This window comes from Chionomys nivalis, chromosome 25, assembly GCF_950005125.1.
Source record: "Chionomys nivalis chromosome 25, mChiNiv1.1, whole genome shotgun sequence".
NCBI classification, from domain to species: Eukaryota; Metazoa; Chordata; class Mammalia; order Rodentia; family Cricetidae; genus Chionomys; species Chionomys nivalis.
This window is the reverse complement of record NC_080110.1, coordinates 27,905,844-27,920,652: the sequence shown is the minus strand read 5'-3', so window position 1 is coordinate 27,920,652 and position 14,809 is coordinate 27,905,844. Positions and strand designations below refer to the sequence as shown.

At 40.0% G+C, this 14,809-nt stretch overlaps 1 protein-coding gene across 1 annotated transcript; it reads left to right on the top strand.

Annotated features, from left to right (window-relative positions):
• Nucleotides 1-5,412: 5,412 nt before the first annotated feature.
• On the top strand, nt 5,413-6,370 carry LOC130866513 (olfactory receptor 6C2-like). Its single transcript, XM_057758017.1, is given in 2 exon segments — nt 5,413-5,925; nt 5,927-6,370. Coding segments are annotated over 2 exon segments (957 nt in total).
• The last annotated feature ends 8,439 nt before the right edge of the window (nt 6,371-14,809 follow it).

Genomic DNA, 14,809 nt, shown 5'->3' with positions numbered 1-14,809 from the left:
TTTAAATAAAGTTGAAATAAATAAGTAAAAGAACACAGTATTGTACTGAGTCTTAATTCTTTTTTTTTTTTTTTTTTTTTTTTTTTTTTTTTTTTTTGGTTTTTCGAGACAGGGTTTCTCTGTGGTTTTGGAGCCTGTCCTGGAACTAGCCCTTGTAGACCAGGCTGGTCTCGAACTCACAGAGATCCGCCTGCCTCTGCCTCCCGAGTGCTGGGATTAAAGGCTTGCGCCACCACCGCCCGGCTCTCCGTAGCTTTTGGTTCCTGTACTGGAACTAGCTCTTGTAGACCAGGCTGGCCTCGAACTCACAGAGATCCGCCTGCCTCTGCCTCCCGAGTGCTGGGATTAAAGGCTTGGGCCACCACCGCCCGGCTCTCCGTAGCTTTTGGTTCCTGTACTGGAACTAGCTCTTGTAGACCAGGCTGGCCTCGAACTCACAGAGATCCGCCTGCCTCTGCCTCCCGAGTGCTGGGATTAAAGGCGTGCTTGTACTGACTCTTAATGACCTGCTGTTATGTTCATGGATTAGTGCATCAGTCACTGCTCATTGCAAATGGATGGAAATTCACACAGAGACCCACGATTGACCCAAGTGTACACGATAAGAGGCTATGGAGTGTGCAGCCCCAGGGCATCACTTTGGAAACAGGGATGGAAAGATTCTAAGAGCCTTAGATGGTGGACCACTACAAGGAAATGGTGTTTCCTGATTCATCGTGACAGTTACATGTATGAATTCAGCATCCGACACTACACAAGACTTATGCAGGCTCAGGCAGATAGAATTCCAGCATGGAAAGTTAGTTTCCTTTATGGGTTCAGTCTTTAGTGAGTTTACTGCCCCCAGTGAAAACCACACATCCAAGAGTGTATGGACAGCCCAAATTGTACATTGTGAGATTCAAGAAAGAGACACAAAGTTGGGTGGGTATGGAACGGGGAGGGTAAGGGATAAATCTGATTAAAGTACATGGTATAAAATTCTTAAAGTACTAATAAAATGAGGCAAACTAAGAGTGGTTTAAAATATAAATGGAAGTTGAAAAGCATAAGTGTGCATTATGATACCTCTACTTGGTCAATATTTTTTATAACAGCTTATGCAATTAAGTGAAAAAGGAAATTATAGCTGTAAATAATAGACATCACATTTCTACATTTTTAAATTTTCACAGCCATTTACATCAAAATACTAAAAGGAAACATACTTCAAGTTTGTCAATTTTTTTGTGTTATTAACTTAATACTGAGGAAAAATAGAAGTTGTGATAACTTTAGTCTTTAGCTTTTCGCTCATGGTGAGTGGAAAACACAGGAGACGCAAGCTGGTTCTTGACCATCTGAATGTTTCCTCTCATGTGTCGGCCTGTTCCTGTTGCTATGGCTGCATCTTTGGGTCTCTAAGGACACTGCCCCCACTGCAGCCTCTTTCAGGACTTTTAGCTCAAGTCCATTACAGAGACTAATTAGTGATATCTGAACACAGGTCACTGAGGACTCAGACATTTATTATTTTAGTTTCAGGTTTAGGAAATAAATCAAATGCAAATTGTAACAGAATTCCCAAAGAAATCATCATGTCAGTGGTTTGAAAAAAACAAGAGGACAACATTTTATTTTCAACCAAAGAAATTGAGAATGTATGCCTAGGATAAAAGGGAGCCAAATTCCTGATTAGAAAATCCATCCATGTGTTGGAGATGAAAGAATCTTGAGGGACTCTAGGGCTTGACCTTTCCAGAGTACAAGAGAGAAAGTGGGCATGGGTGCACTGAAACGGAAAAGTTCTACATGAGCCTTTGCTGGTAGGTTCTCTGCATCAAAATAGACTCCAGGACACTTGTTGAAGAATCCTCTGAAGCTGCTCTTAGCTCTCAACAGAGTAAGTACGGTGGCTACTTCATTCAGCTTCATATTTGGTGATGATTTTCTCTGGTAAACATATTCAACCTGGCATAAATCAATTGCAAATCAACCAAAATCAACTGTAATTATTTATATAAATTGTTACTTAAAAATGCACGGATACTTCTGGGTTGTATTTTCGGGGTGCTGCTTGTCATCAAAACCTAAATATAATGTAAATTTACAGATGGACAGTGCTGTGATTCATAACCTCACTCTCCTGTTTTAAGGGGAATGGTGTATGTGGTAAAAAATCACTCAGCATGATAATTTATCCTGATGTGAACAAAATTGGTTCTCTGGAAATTTTTAATAAAAAATATCTTTGGAAAATGCAATTATTTTTTTTTAAAGTTTGCATCTTGAAAGCTAGGATTAAGGCTGTAATAGAATAAATCAAGGTCGTTTTGTAGCCAGGGCTCTCACACAGCAGTAGAGGAATCAGCGAGTTACCACAAACTAACTCCAGGAGTAGACACTAGGGGATCTGGGTTGGCAGCTGAAGGGAGGCTGAAAAGATTGCATTCCATTGACCAAAATCATCCAGTCTCTATAGTTCCCAGGAATGTCACAGATCTTCAAAAGCCACTGCTGGCCCTTGGTCCCATTGCTGGTGACAGTAAACCTGCCATGTAATTAAGAGGAGATGTAACTCTCATTTCTTGATGCAGGGACTGGTTTAAAGGAAAACAGCAACTGTTCACATAGCATGCTATTTCATTAGGAAAATGGAAACAAAATTGCTTTCTTTTCTAGAGTAACTCAAACACTGCAGATGGTCACTCAAACACCCAAATACACTTGGTTAAATGCGCTGCTGATAGAAGTCACCTGAGAAAAACAACAGCGCAGCTGTTACTTTAAATCAAAAATTAGTGAGTCCTTAACTCCTATTTTCATACGTCATTGAAATAGCCACTAAAGAAACATAAACAGAAAAATATGAGGTGGAAAATGGTAGTGAAGTCCTTTAATAGAAGCTGAAAGGCTGAATATTCCACGATGTAATTTTCTGAATGGAAACCTGATAGTCCAGAACGTGTATCAAAGAAAACCACCAAAAACTTAAAGGAAAAAACAAAACAGACATGGTGGTATACACCATTAATCCCAGTATGAGGGAGACAGAAACAGGCAGATCTCTGTGAATTCGAGGACAGTCCAGCATATATATATATATATATGTATATGTATATGTATATGTATATGTATATGTATATGTATATGTATATGTATATGTATATGTACACATATACATATATACACACACACATATATATGTATATATATATGCACACACACTCACATACACACACAAATACATATGAGTTTCAGGCTAATCATGCATACATAATGAGATTGTGTAAAAAAATGAATCTTGTAAAAATGGTGTATTAAATATATTGTTCTATGGTGATTTGAGCAATATTCTGTGTCAGGGCACACTCAAGGGTCAAGAAAAAGTTATATAAAGTTCACTCAAAGACAACATCCTGGTACACAAAGGTTCTAAAGAAATGAAGCTTTTGTTTATAAAGGTTATATTTCTAAGAATTAGGAAACTGTGCAAAAATGTAAATAGCCTTTGCAGACATTTTAACAGTCTTAGAAAATAAAGAGCTATCTAACAGCACAGAGGAAGTTTTTTTTAAAGGTTAGCAAGTACTCATCTTGTTTTAAATACAGGGGAAACTTTGAAATGATAAGTTTATAAAACTAGAGTGAGTTCTTAACGTTTAACACAAATTAGTGCAGTGAGTTAAATGGACTTCAGTGCATTTAGGGAGAGGTAAAAATACTTGTTCCATATCACTATGTAAATAGCATGTAAAATATGTATTAAGGTATGTGAATTCCTTGACTTCTTATTTGAGTATATTATTGGCAGATGTCTCAAGAAAACTAAAAACTTGTCAGTAACAAAGTTATAATGACAGCTTACTAGGGAGGAGAGGCTACATAGCACTTTGAACAGCATTGAAAGTAGCAATGACTTTATTCACTAGTAACTAACTCTCTTGGTAGAAATGCAAAAAGAAACTATCAAAATCAAATACAGAAAAATACAAAATTTTAAAAGTGCACTCCATGACAGGGGCTGTCAGTGAGAACCCAAGTGCAGATTCCCAGCATCTACGTAATTGCTGGTGCTGTGCTGTGTGCCTGCAATCCTTAGGAAGACCCCTGGAGTTCACTCTCCAACTATCTTTGCCAAATCAGCAAGCCCCAGTTCTGTGAATTACTTTGTCTCGGAAAATAAGGAGAGCAATAGAGGAGGTACCTGGCGTGGACCTGTGGCTTCCAGATGCATGTGCATTCAGATAAATACCTGAACACTTGCAAATACACACATGTGCACATACCACACACACACACACACAAAGAAAAGTTTAAGTCAGTCACCACACAGTTTGACAATGAAACCCAGAAAGAGGATAATGCCCCTTCAGTGTGCAAGCCCATGGTATAATATATATGCTGCTAAACTATTTCTTACACCTTGATTACTATCTAGAACTAAGTTGGTTGCCATCCTGGTTTAAAAAAGTAGAACTATCCCTGATCTTAGTATGCTTGCTTTCTCAGAGATAGTGTGAAGTAGACACAGGAGACAAATGAGCAATGCAAACGACGGACCTTTAGGCTGCTCTTAGTAAAGCGACATTCAAACTAAACGTCAAAAGCCAGTAGTTATTCAGAGTCAGCACATAGAAAGCCTTGTAGTATTTTAAACTTGATTTTGAACTCGATAGTAGTGATAAGTTTTTAAAGTATTTTCCATCCTCAATACACTGAAAGCATAAAGGATATATGTTTTTTTCTCAGCTTGGAACAAACATTTTCTATATATAGTCGATTGAGTATTCCAGTAAACAATGAGTATCAGTTCCACACTAATGAAGACATATAAAAATAATCAGAGACAATATAGAACAATGTAGAAATTTCAACTTAAAACAGAAAACATATATCACAAATGCATGCTAATCATCACGGCAAAATATAAAATACAAGTTACAGTTAAGCAACACAGCCTGTTCGTGGAATCCAGATGAGTTGTTACATGTTTACATATTATCAAGAATCAAATATTTTTTAAGGAAATGCATGATTGCCTCTGAATGTGAACCTTTCAAATGCAGAAGAAATAGACATACGAAGAAAATGCTTTCATTGAATCAGAACACATTGTGATTCAAATAGAACACCATAGGAAGATTCAGTAGATACAGACTACAAACATAAAAATGAAGAATATTAATGTCACAACAGTTATTTATTTTTCTTTAAAAATGTATCACAAACTGCCAAACCAATTGACTAAAGTAAATTGTTGAATAACTAAGCACACAGGAATATTGACAGTATCAGCTACTACTTACAGAAGAAAGTACACATGAATAAGTTTACTATAACACTCTCTGCTCACTGCTTTCTGGTTTTGCTACTTTTCAAGTAAGACATCTCTAAATTTTTCATGAAGACTGAATAATTCAGTAGTCAGTGATGAAAAACAACACGATAACCACCTTCATTCTGTTGGGGCTAACAGATGACCCTCAACTTCAGGTTCCAATTTTTCTGCTTCTATTTTTTGCCTACATGTTGAGTGTAACTGGGAATCTGACAATCATATCCCTCACTATATTAGATTCCCACCTTAAAACACCCATGTACTTTTTTCTACAAAATTTCTCCATATTAGAAATTTCATTTACCTCTGCCTGTATTCCTAGATATTTGTACAACATAGCAACAGGAGACAGGTCCATTACTTATAATATTTGTATCATTCAAGTGTTTTTTACTGATGTTTTTGGAGTAATTGAATTTTTTCTTCTGGCCATTATGTCCTATGATCGCTATGTGGCCATCTGCAAACCCCTGCATTATGTAACCATCATGAGCAGCAAGGTGTGTCAGAAGCTTGTTCTCTGCTGCTGGCTGGCTGGTCTGCTGATCATACTCCCACCACTGACCCTGTTCCTAAATTTGAGATTCTGTGATTTATTGATTATTTATTGATTATTTTTTCTGTGACGCATCTCCTATCTTGAAGATCTCATGCTCAGACACTTGGCTCCTAGAGCAGCTGGTGATTGTCTGTGCAGTGCTGACCTTCATTCTGACCCTCGTGTGTGTTGTTCTGTCCTACGGACACATCATCAAGACCATTCTGAGATTCCCCTCTGCCCAGCAAAGGAAAAAGGCCTTTTCCACCTGTTCTTCTCACATGATTGTAGTTTCAATCACCTACGGAAGCTGTATTTTCATTTACATCAACCCTTCAGCAAAGGAATCTGTGGCTATCAATAAAGGTGTGGCAGTTTTAATGACATCAATTGCTCCCATGTTGAACCCTTTCATTTATACTCTGAGAAATAAGCAAGTGAGTCAAGCCTTCAGTGATTCCTTCAAAAAATTTGCTATGATCTCAATGAATAAAAAGAAAGCTCAAATATAGAAATAAAATATTAATTAGTAATAAACTGTTAAAATTCATACATGTTTGTCTCTTCTTGTTTGGATCTGTATTTGTATGAACTTTCTCATGATTTTTGAGAAACAGCAGAACACAATTGATATAAATATAGAGGTGATAAAGCTGGAGAGATGGCTCAGTGGTTAAGAGCACTGGCTGCTCTTCCAGAGGTCCTGTGTTCAATTCCCAGCAACCACATGGTGGCTCACAGCCATCTGTAATGAGATCTGGTGCCATCATCTGGCGTGCGGGCATACATGGAGACAGAACACTGTATTCATAGTAGATAGATGGATAGATAGATAGATAGATAGATAGATAGATAGATAGATAGATAAGATTCCTAATGGGAATCAAAAAAGAAAATAGAGATGATGAGTAGTATAATGGACGCTTAAGTGAGAATAGGGACTGGGGTTAGGGGAGAGGAGACCATGAGAGGATGGTACCCTGTAGTCAGATTGATGATTATCTTAAATATCACCATAGAACCTTCATCTAACAACAGATGGGAACAGAGGCAATGACCCACACTGGAGCACTGGACTGAGCTCCCAAGATCCAGTTGAAGAGTGGAAGGAGTGAGAGTATAAGCATGGAATTCAAGACCACGAAGGGTTCATCTACTGAGACAGTTTGCTTGAGCTAATGGGAGCTCACCAACTCCAGCTGGAATGGGAGTGAACGAGCATGGGAACAAACAAGCCCCTTTGAAGGGGGCTGACAGCTGGGGCAGACTGAGGGCCACTGATAGTGGCACTGGGATTTGTCTCTCCTGCATATACCGGCTTCTTGGGATCCTATTCCCTATAGATGTAAACCTTGCTTAACCTACATGTAGTATGGATGGCCTTGGACTTTCCACAGGGTGGTGCGTAAGGCACTTCCTTAGGGTTGAAGGGGTGGGGTGGAAGAGTCTGTGGAGGGAAAGGGAGGGGACTTGGAGGAGGGGAGGGAGTAAGAATTTGGATTGGTGCATTTTTAAGTAATAAAAAGAATTAATGGTGTGTGAAAATCATTATGAAAACCACTGCTTAGTAAGCTAGTTAAAAGTATTTTAAAGGCGTTTGAACACATATACTCTAACTTGGTGGGGGGAGGTTATACTGTTCCCAGAAGACACAATATTTGAAATGAAAATTCCAGTGCCAAGTATGGAGTACCTCTCTATGCTTTTTTTATTAGTAAAACTCCAAAGACCTCCAAAACAGTACAGAATATTGGCCCTGCTCTTGGCTGACAAACATAACTGGATGATATAACCTTATTGTTGAAGATACCACATGGTTTGGTTATACGACCTAGGATAAATCAGCCTGGAATTGTGCTGGAAGCTTCCTCCCTGCTAGCTAGCTTTTCTTGTACCAGAAGATGCCATGCAGGATGCTAGGGGGAAAGATATCAGTTTCTTAACTACCAGTGAGCCTTCCATGCTAAAATAATATTGATATCCATGCAAGATGTACTGACTAGTGCAATAAAGTCACATAGGCTATGGGAGTAAAAAATTACTTTCCAATTGAATTTGAGACACTCCCTACTGGCAAAAATTTATGCTTGGTAATACAAATGTGGTATGAATATGGACCCTAGGTGGAGAAGCTGCTCCTGTCATTTTGCTAAATGAGCAGGTCTAATGGACCTCTAAATATCTGTGTTTATCTCCATAAATAGTCCTATCTTCAAAACTGGTCAGAGAAACTTCTTTTTGAAGAGTCAAAGACTCATAACTGGTAAAATTGTTGAGGCTAAGTTGAGTGATTGACTCTAATGAAGACAGTTATCATCATGAGGCTCAGAAAACCTCAAGGAGATCATAGGGAACAAAAGCAAGGCTAGAATGCAGAAGAGAGCTGTGCAGTGTGGTCTTCGGGACATGGCAGAATGGCAGCGCTCGTGGACTCACACAGCTGTGATGTGCACAAAACAGAGACCATCATCAGTACTCCAGCAAGGATGTAGGAGGAACATATGAGGAGCCACCCCCTTTTTAATTTACTTTTTTATTTCATTTTACATTTTATCCACAGTTCCCCTTACACCTCCTCCTACCCACTCCCATCTATCCCCAAGCCCACCCTATCCACTCCTCTCAATGGGTAAAGGTTTCCATGGGAAGTCAACAAAGTGTGGCAACTTATGTTGGGGCAGGGCCAAGCCCCTCCCCCATGCATTAAGGCTGGGCATGGCATCCCACCACAATGGACTCCAACAAGCTATCTCATGCACCAGTGTAACGTGAGGGCCTGGCTTGTTGGGTTTTCTCTCCTGCCCAGTACCCCACAGCTGGCAAGCCCCAAAGAAAATCACACAGAGATCTCTATAAGTTATAAAGCTGATTGACCCATTAGGTCAGGCTACTTATTAGCTCTTGTAGCTTATATTAACCCATTATTCTGATCTATGTTAGCCATGTGGCTCAGTACCTTTTTCAGTGGGGCAGATCACATCCTGGTGCTTCAGTGATCTAGGCAGGAGTGAGAGAAATCAATTTCCCTATTCCCAGAATTCTCCTGTCCTCATTGCAACATTTCTACTCCCTGCCTGGTTTTCCTGCCTATATTTCCTGCCTGGCCAATCAGCATTTATTTAAAACTTGATTGACAGATTACAGACAATTCTCCAGCACCAACCAGGGATAGATTCTGCTTCTATTGCCAAGTACCTCAAAGATAATTTAAGCTTTACCACTGTTTCCCACACATGGAAGGCCTAGTTTGGTCTCATGAAGGCTCCACAGCTATTGGTCTAGAGTTCCTGAATTTCCACAAGCTTGTTTCTTCTGTCCATGTAGATTTCTCCCTCATGATCTTGACCTCCCTTGCTCCTATATTCCCTCCTCCCTCTCTTCAATTTGATTCCTGGTGCTTGGTTGTGGATCTCTGCATGTGGTTCCATCAGTTGCTGAATGAAGGTTGTATGATGTCAGTTGGGGTACTTACCAATCTGATTACAGGGAAGACTAGTTAGGGTTCCCTCTTCAGTATTGCTAGGAGTCTTAGCTGGGGCCATCCTTGTGTATTCTTGGGAAATTACCTATCACCAGGTTTCTCCCTAATCCCACAGTGACTCTGTCTGTCAAGATCTCTCTTTCATTACTCTCCCACTTCGTCCCTCTCCCCCCCCTCAGCTATCACATTCCATCAAGTTCTCATCTCCCATTCTGTCCTCTTTATTTCCCCCCTCACCCCCAGTTTACCCAGGAGATCTCATCTAATTCCCCTTCCCAGGGTGATCCATGTGTCCCTCTTGGGTCTTCCATGTTACCTAGCTTCTCTGGAGCTGTCGATTGTAGTCTGGTTATCCTTTACATCTAATATCCACTTATGAGTGAGAACATACTGTGTTTGTCTTTCTGAGTCTGGGTTATTTCACTTCACTCAGGATAGGAACCACCCCTTATTATCGAAGAGTTCTTAAACTTTGCTGGCTAATGTGGAAGGGGAATCCATTTTTCCTCAGGGGTTAAGCCACAGGTAAATTATCCATTACCCAGAAAACGGTCCCACATCAATGCACAGGTAAGATTCCCTACCTAAAGTCAGTGAGTTATGAAGAATTAGAAGGAGGAGAAGGAGGAAGAAGAAAAGGGGGAAAGAAAAGAAAGGGAGAAAGACTTGAAAGAAGGAAGGGAACATGTTGGGAAGAAGAAGTGATCCATTGGAGAAGAGGGCAGAAGAGAACTGGAAGGTTGCTCATTGGTAAAGTCCTTGCTGTATGAGCATAAGTGTCAGAGTTTAGACCCCGGAACCCCAGAAATGCAGAGTAGGCATGGAGGCTCATTTGTAATTGCAGCTTACAAGGTGTAGACATGGGATCCCCACGGCAAGTTGCCAGGAGATTATCATATCAGCGAGAGTCTGACTTTGACTGAGAGACCTAGACTCAATGAATAAGGTAAAGGAGCATGTGCGCGCGCGAGCACACATACACACAGACACACACACACACTAAAAAGAAAAGAGACTTCAAAGTGAATATGACCAAAATACATTATATACATACATAAACCTGTCAATAAATTAAAATATCATTTTTTAGAAAGTGTTTTCTGCTCAAACATACTCTATCACATTAATTTGCTCTTTTAGTCTCCCTGCAAATAAACATCTTTCAGAATAAATTCTCAATCATAGCAAATCATATTTTTTAAGTTAATGCAATTCTGATTTTATTGAGCAATCAAAAGTTGAAAACAAAGCAAGAAAATAAAACAAATGTAATCCCAATAATGAAACAGATAGCTTATGCTAAATCTCTTGGACTTCTGAGAAAATAAATTGGAATTCACAACATATCTTCTAGCTCAAATGATGCTAAATAATGAATAGATCAAATTTAAAATGTTTTGAGTGCCTAGATCATGACAGTCAAACAGAAACAAAATTATAATATCCATGATATTAACACCTAGAATTATAACCGTACCAAACCCAAATGCCTATATGCCAGCATAAAAATACAATCAATAACAGTCAGGACAATATGTCACCACCAGAACCCCACAACCCTACTACACTGTTCCTGAGAACTGCAATAGAGCTGAAGTATAAGACAAGGACTTTAAAATAGCTATTATGAATATGTTCAAGATCTTAAAGAGAATATGAATGAATTGGTTAATGAAATCTATGAAAACAAATAGTGGGATTAATTAAGAAAACAGGTCAAGAGACAAAAGTGGAAATGGGATAACTAAAAAAAAAAACAAACCCAAACTGAGGTAAAATTGTAAATGAAAGATTTGGAAAGTGAAACAGGAATCTCAAAGACAAACCACACCAGCAGAATAGAAGAGGTGGAAGAGAGAATCTCAAACATTGAAGATAAGATAGAAGAAACAGATACCTCAGCCAAAGAAAATGTTCAGTCTAAGAAAATCCAGGTAAAAACATCCAAGAAATATGAGACACTATTAAGAATAATAGGAATAGAGGAAGGACAATAAACCCAAGTCAAAGGCACAGAAAATATTTTCGCCCAAACAATAGAAGAAAATGTTCCTAACCTAAAAAAGGAGATGCCTATCAAGGTATAAGGAGCTTACAGACACCACATAAGCTAGACCAGAAATAAATTCCCCACAATATATAATAATCAAGACACTGAATGTACAAAACAAAGAAAGAATATATAATAATCCGCAAGAGTTGGGCGGTGGTGGTGCCTTTAATCCCAGCATTCTGGAGGCTGAGGCAGGTGGATCTTCTTGAGTTTGAGGCCAGCCTGGTCTACAAGAGCTAATTCCAGGATAGCTAAGACTGTTACACAGAGAAACCCTGTCTTAAATAACAACAACAACAACAATAATAATTGCAAGGGAAAACATCATCAAGTGACTAACACCTGACTTCTCAATGGTGACTCTAAAAGCCAGAAGCCTGAATGAATGTTCCTCACATTCCTCAGCCACAGACACCAGCCCAAACCTCTATGCCAGTAAAACTTAGAATAACAATAGATTGAGGGGACATCCCATGGTAAAACTAGATTTAACCAGTATCTATCTACAAGTACAGCTCTACAGAAGGCATTAGAAGGACATTTTCTTCAATGAAGTCTCATTGAAGATACAAAGCACTCTTAAGGGAAAACCTCATACCTGCAGCAGGAGGTCCACACAAAATGAACTTAATGGTATTTTGGAGTTCTTTGTCTCATAATGTTTTGTTAGGGCTATCTCATTCTGGAAGACAAAGACCATACATTTCATCTCTAGGACATTCAAAACTCCTCTGAGAGGAAATGGGTCACTCTAACTTCTGGACTTCCTGCTGAACAAGACTAACAATCATTTACTATGCTGACAGAATATTTGATCCATTCCAGGATTTCCCATATCCAGTTTCAACCTCAATGAATACATTTTTCCACATCCAGTTTCAATCTCAAAAATCTTGCTTTGAGCCTTAATTTGTGCTACTCATACATTTTTGTCTTTTCTAGGAATCTCCTGTTTAGAGGTGGGACTAGGTTGGGTAACTAAACCAAGGGAAAAGCATCCCTGAGGTCTCTGTTACCCAAATGATTCATATACACCCAGCCCATATGTTTCAGTGATTAATAGTTCCTGCTCTGATTCTTTGACTATTAAAATAATTAGATTATCCACAGACCCAGAGAGGGAATGCATGGATCTCCTTGAGAAGGGGAATAGAATAATTTTTTTTGGGTGGACTTGGGAATAGGCAGGATCAAGTGAGGAGTTTAGGAGGGAATACTGGGAGAGATGACTGGAATTGGGGGGCATTTGAGGGTCCAATGTAGAAACCTAGTGCAGTGAAAATTTTCTGGAATCTATGAGAGTGATCCTAGTGTTCACTAGGATCCTAGTCTTCCTAGCAATGAGAGGATATGGAGCCTAAACAAGTCATCTTCTACCACCAGGCAAGGCTCCCAGCAGTGGGACGGGGACAGTAACCCAGCCACAAAACTTTCAACCTACAATCTGTCCTACCTCTAAGATATGCTGTGGTAATGGTGGCACAGAACTTATGGGAGTGACCTACCAATGACTGGTCCAGCTTGTGGCCCACTGCATAAGAGGGAACCCACATCTGACACTGGCTGGGTGGCCAGGAACCAGAGGCTATATAGTCCGGACACTAGAATAGAACCAAACACAACTGGAGGAAGGGGGATTCAATGAGTATATTATTGCTAGCATGCTAAACTCATAGACCAGTGCCTAATTCAATAGCCGTCAGAGACTGATGGGAGATGAGGAGACCCATAGTCAAACATAAACAGAGCCAGGGGAACTTTATAGAGGTGAGGGGGTATTTCAGAAGCCAGAGGTTTTGAGGACACCACGAGACCATGGCCTACAGAATCAACTAAGCAATGCTCATAGGGATCTCACAGAAAATGAAGGGACAGTCACAGACATCTGCATATATGTTATGGTTGTGTAATGTGGTGTTCTTGTTGGACTCCTAACAGTAGGAGCGAGGCTGTCTCTGACTCTTTTGCCTGTAGGGCCCTTTTCCTCTTATGGGATTGCCTCATACAGCTTTGATATGAGAGTTTGTGCCTAGTCCTATTGTAAATTGTTTTGTGGTGTGCAGTTGATATCCCTGGGAGCCTGCAGGGAAATGCAGGGGAAGTAGATCTGGAGAAAAAGAGACAGAGGTGTGTGGGGAGGACTGGGAAGAGTGGAGAGAGGGGAAACTGTGGTTGGGATGTAAATGTATGAAAGAAGAAGAAATAATCAAGTTTTAAGGGAATGAGGTCTCGCTGGAAGTTCCTGGAATTTTCTGGGACATCTCCACTCAATATTTGGGTCTTTGTCGGAGTTGTTTCTCTAAAGAAAGTGCAGCAGGGTTGTAATATGTCCCTGGGGTGAAGGCTCCTCCATGATTTAGAGTCTTCCACTATGTTTATTCCTTTTCTATTGCTGTAATTAATCACCATGGCCAAAATCAACTTATGGAAGAAACAGTTTGTTTTGCCTTGTGGTTCCATAAGTGACTCTTTATATGGTGGGGGCATGGACATGGCAGCAGGTTGTCCAAGCAGGACCTGAGAGATCACATCTTTGATCACATGCAAAGCAGAGAGCACAAACTGAAAGTGCAGTAAGGCTAGAAAACTCTCAAAGCCAACCCTCTGTGATGTATCTCCTCCAGCAAGACCCCATGACATCTATAAGTGGCACCACCAACTGGGGACCAAGTGTCCAAATACATGAGTCTTTAAGAGGCATTTCTTCTTCTAACCACCACATTCCACTGTTTGGCCCCATAGGCTCGTGGCCATATCACTACACAAACTCTATTCGTCCAACCTTAAAACTTCCCATTCTCTCTCAGTCTCAACACTGTTTAAAAGTTCAAAGTCTCTTCTAACACTCAAGACTTCAAGACTCTTAGCTGTAGACCCCTGTAAAACCAAAAAGCAAATTACGTACTTCCAGCATACAATGGTATAAAGCATACATTGTCATTCCAAAACAGAGGAATAAGTGTATAGTGAGAAAGCTACTGTACTAGAGCCACACCCAAACTCAGCATGACAAACATCAAATCCTGCAGCGTCATCTCTGATGTCAGGGCTCAGAAGGCTCCCTTCTAGATTTTCTGCCCTCAACAAACATTTCTCTCCACTCCCTTTATGCAGCGCTCCTGGTATCTCCAAGACATCTTGGGGTCTCCACTGAAACCCAAGATTTCATTTTCACTGCTTCACATTCAAGCTCTGAAAAAACTGAGCGGCCTCAATGCTCTCAGAGACCAAGGAGGAAAAAACTCTGCCACCCCTTCCCCACATCCTTAATGTCTCTAAACCAGTACCATAGAGACAACACTACCAATGTTTGGCAGCCAGGTGGGAGTGGATCCTCATCAGTTCAACCACATTAGCAACATGTTGAAGCTTTTAGGTATAATTGCTCAGAGTCCTGAGTATTGAATCCCAAAGGAA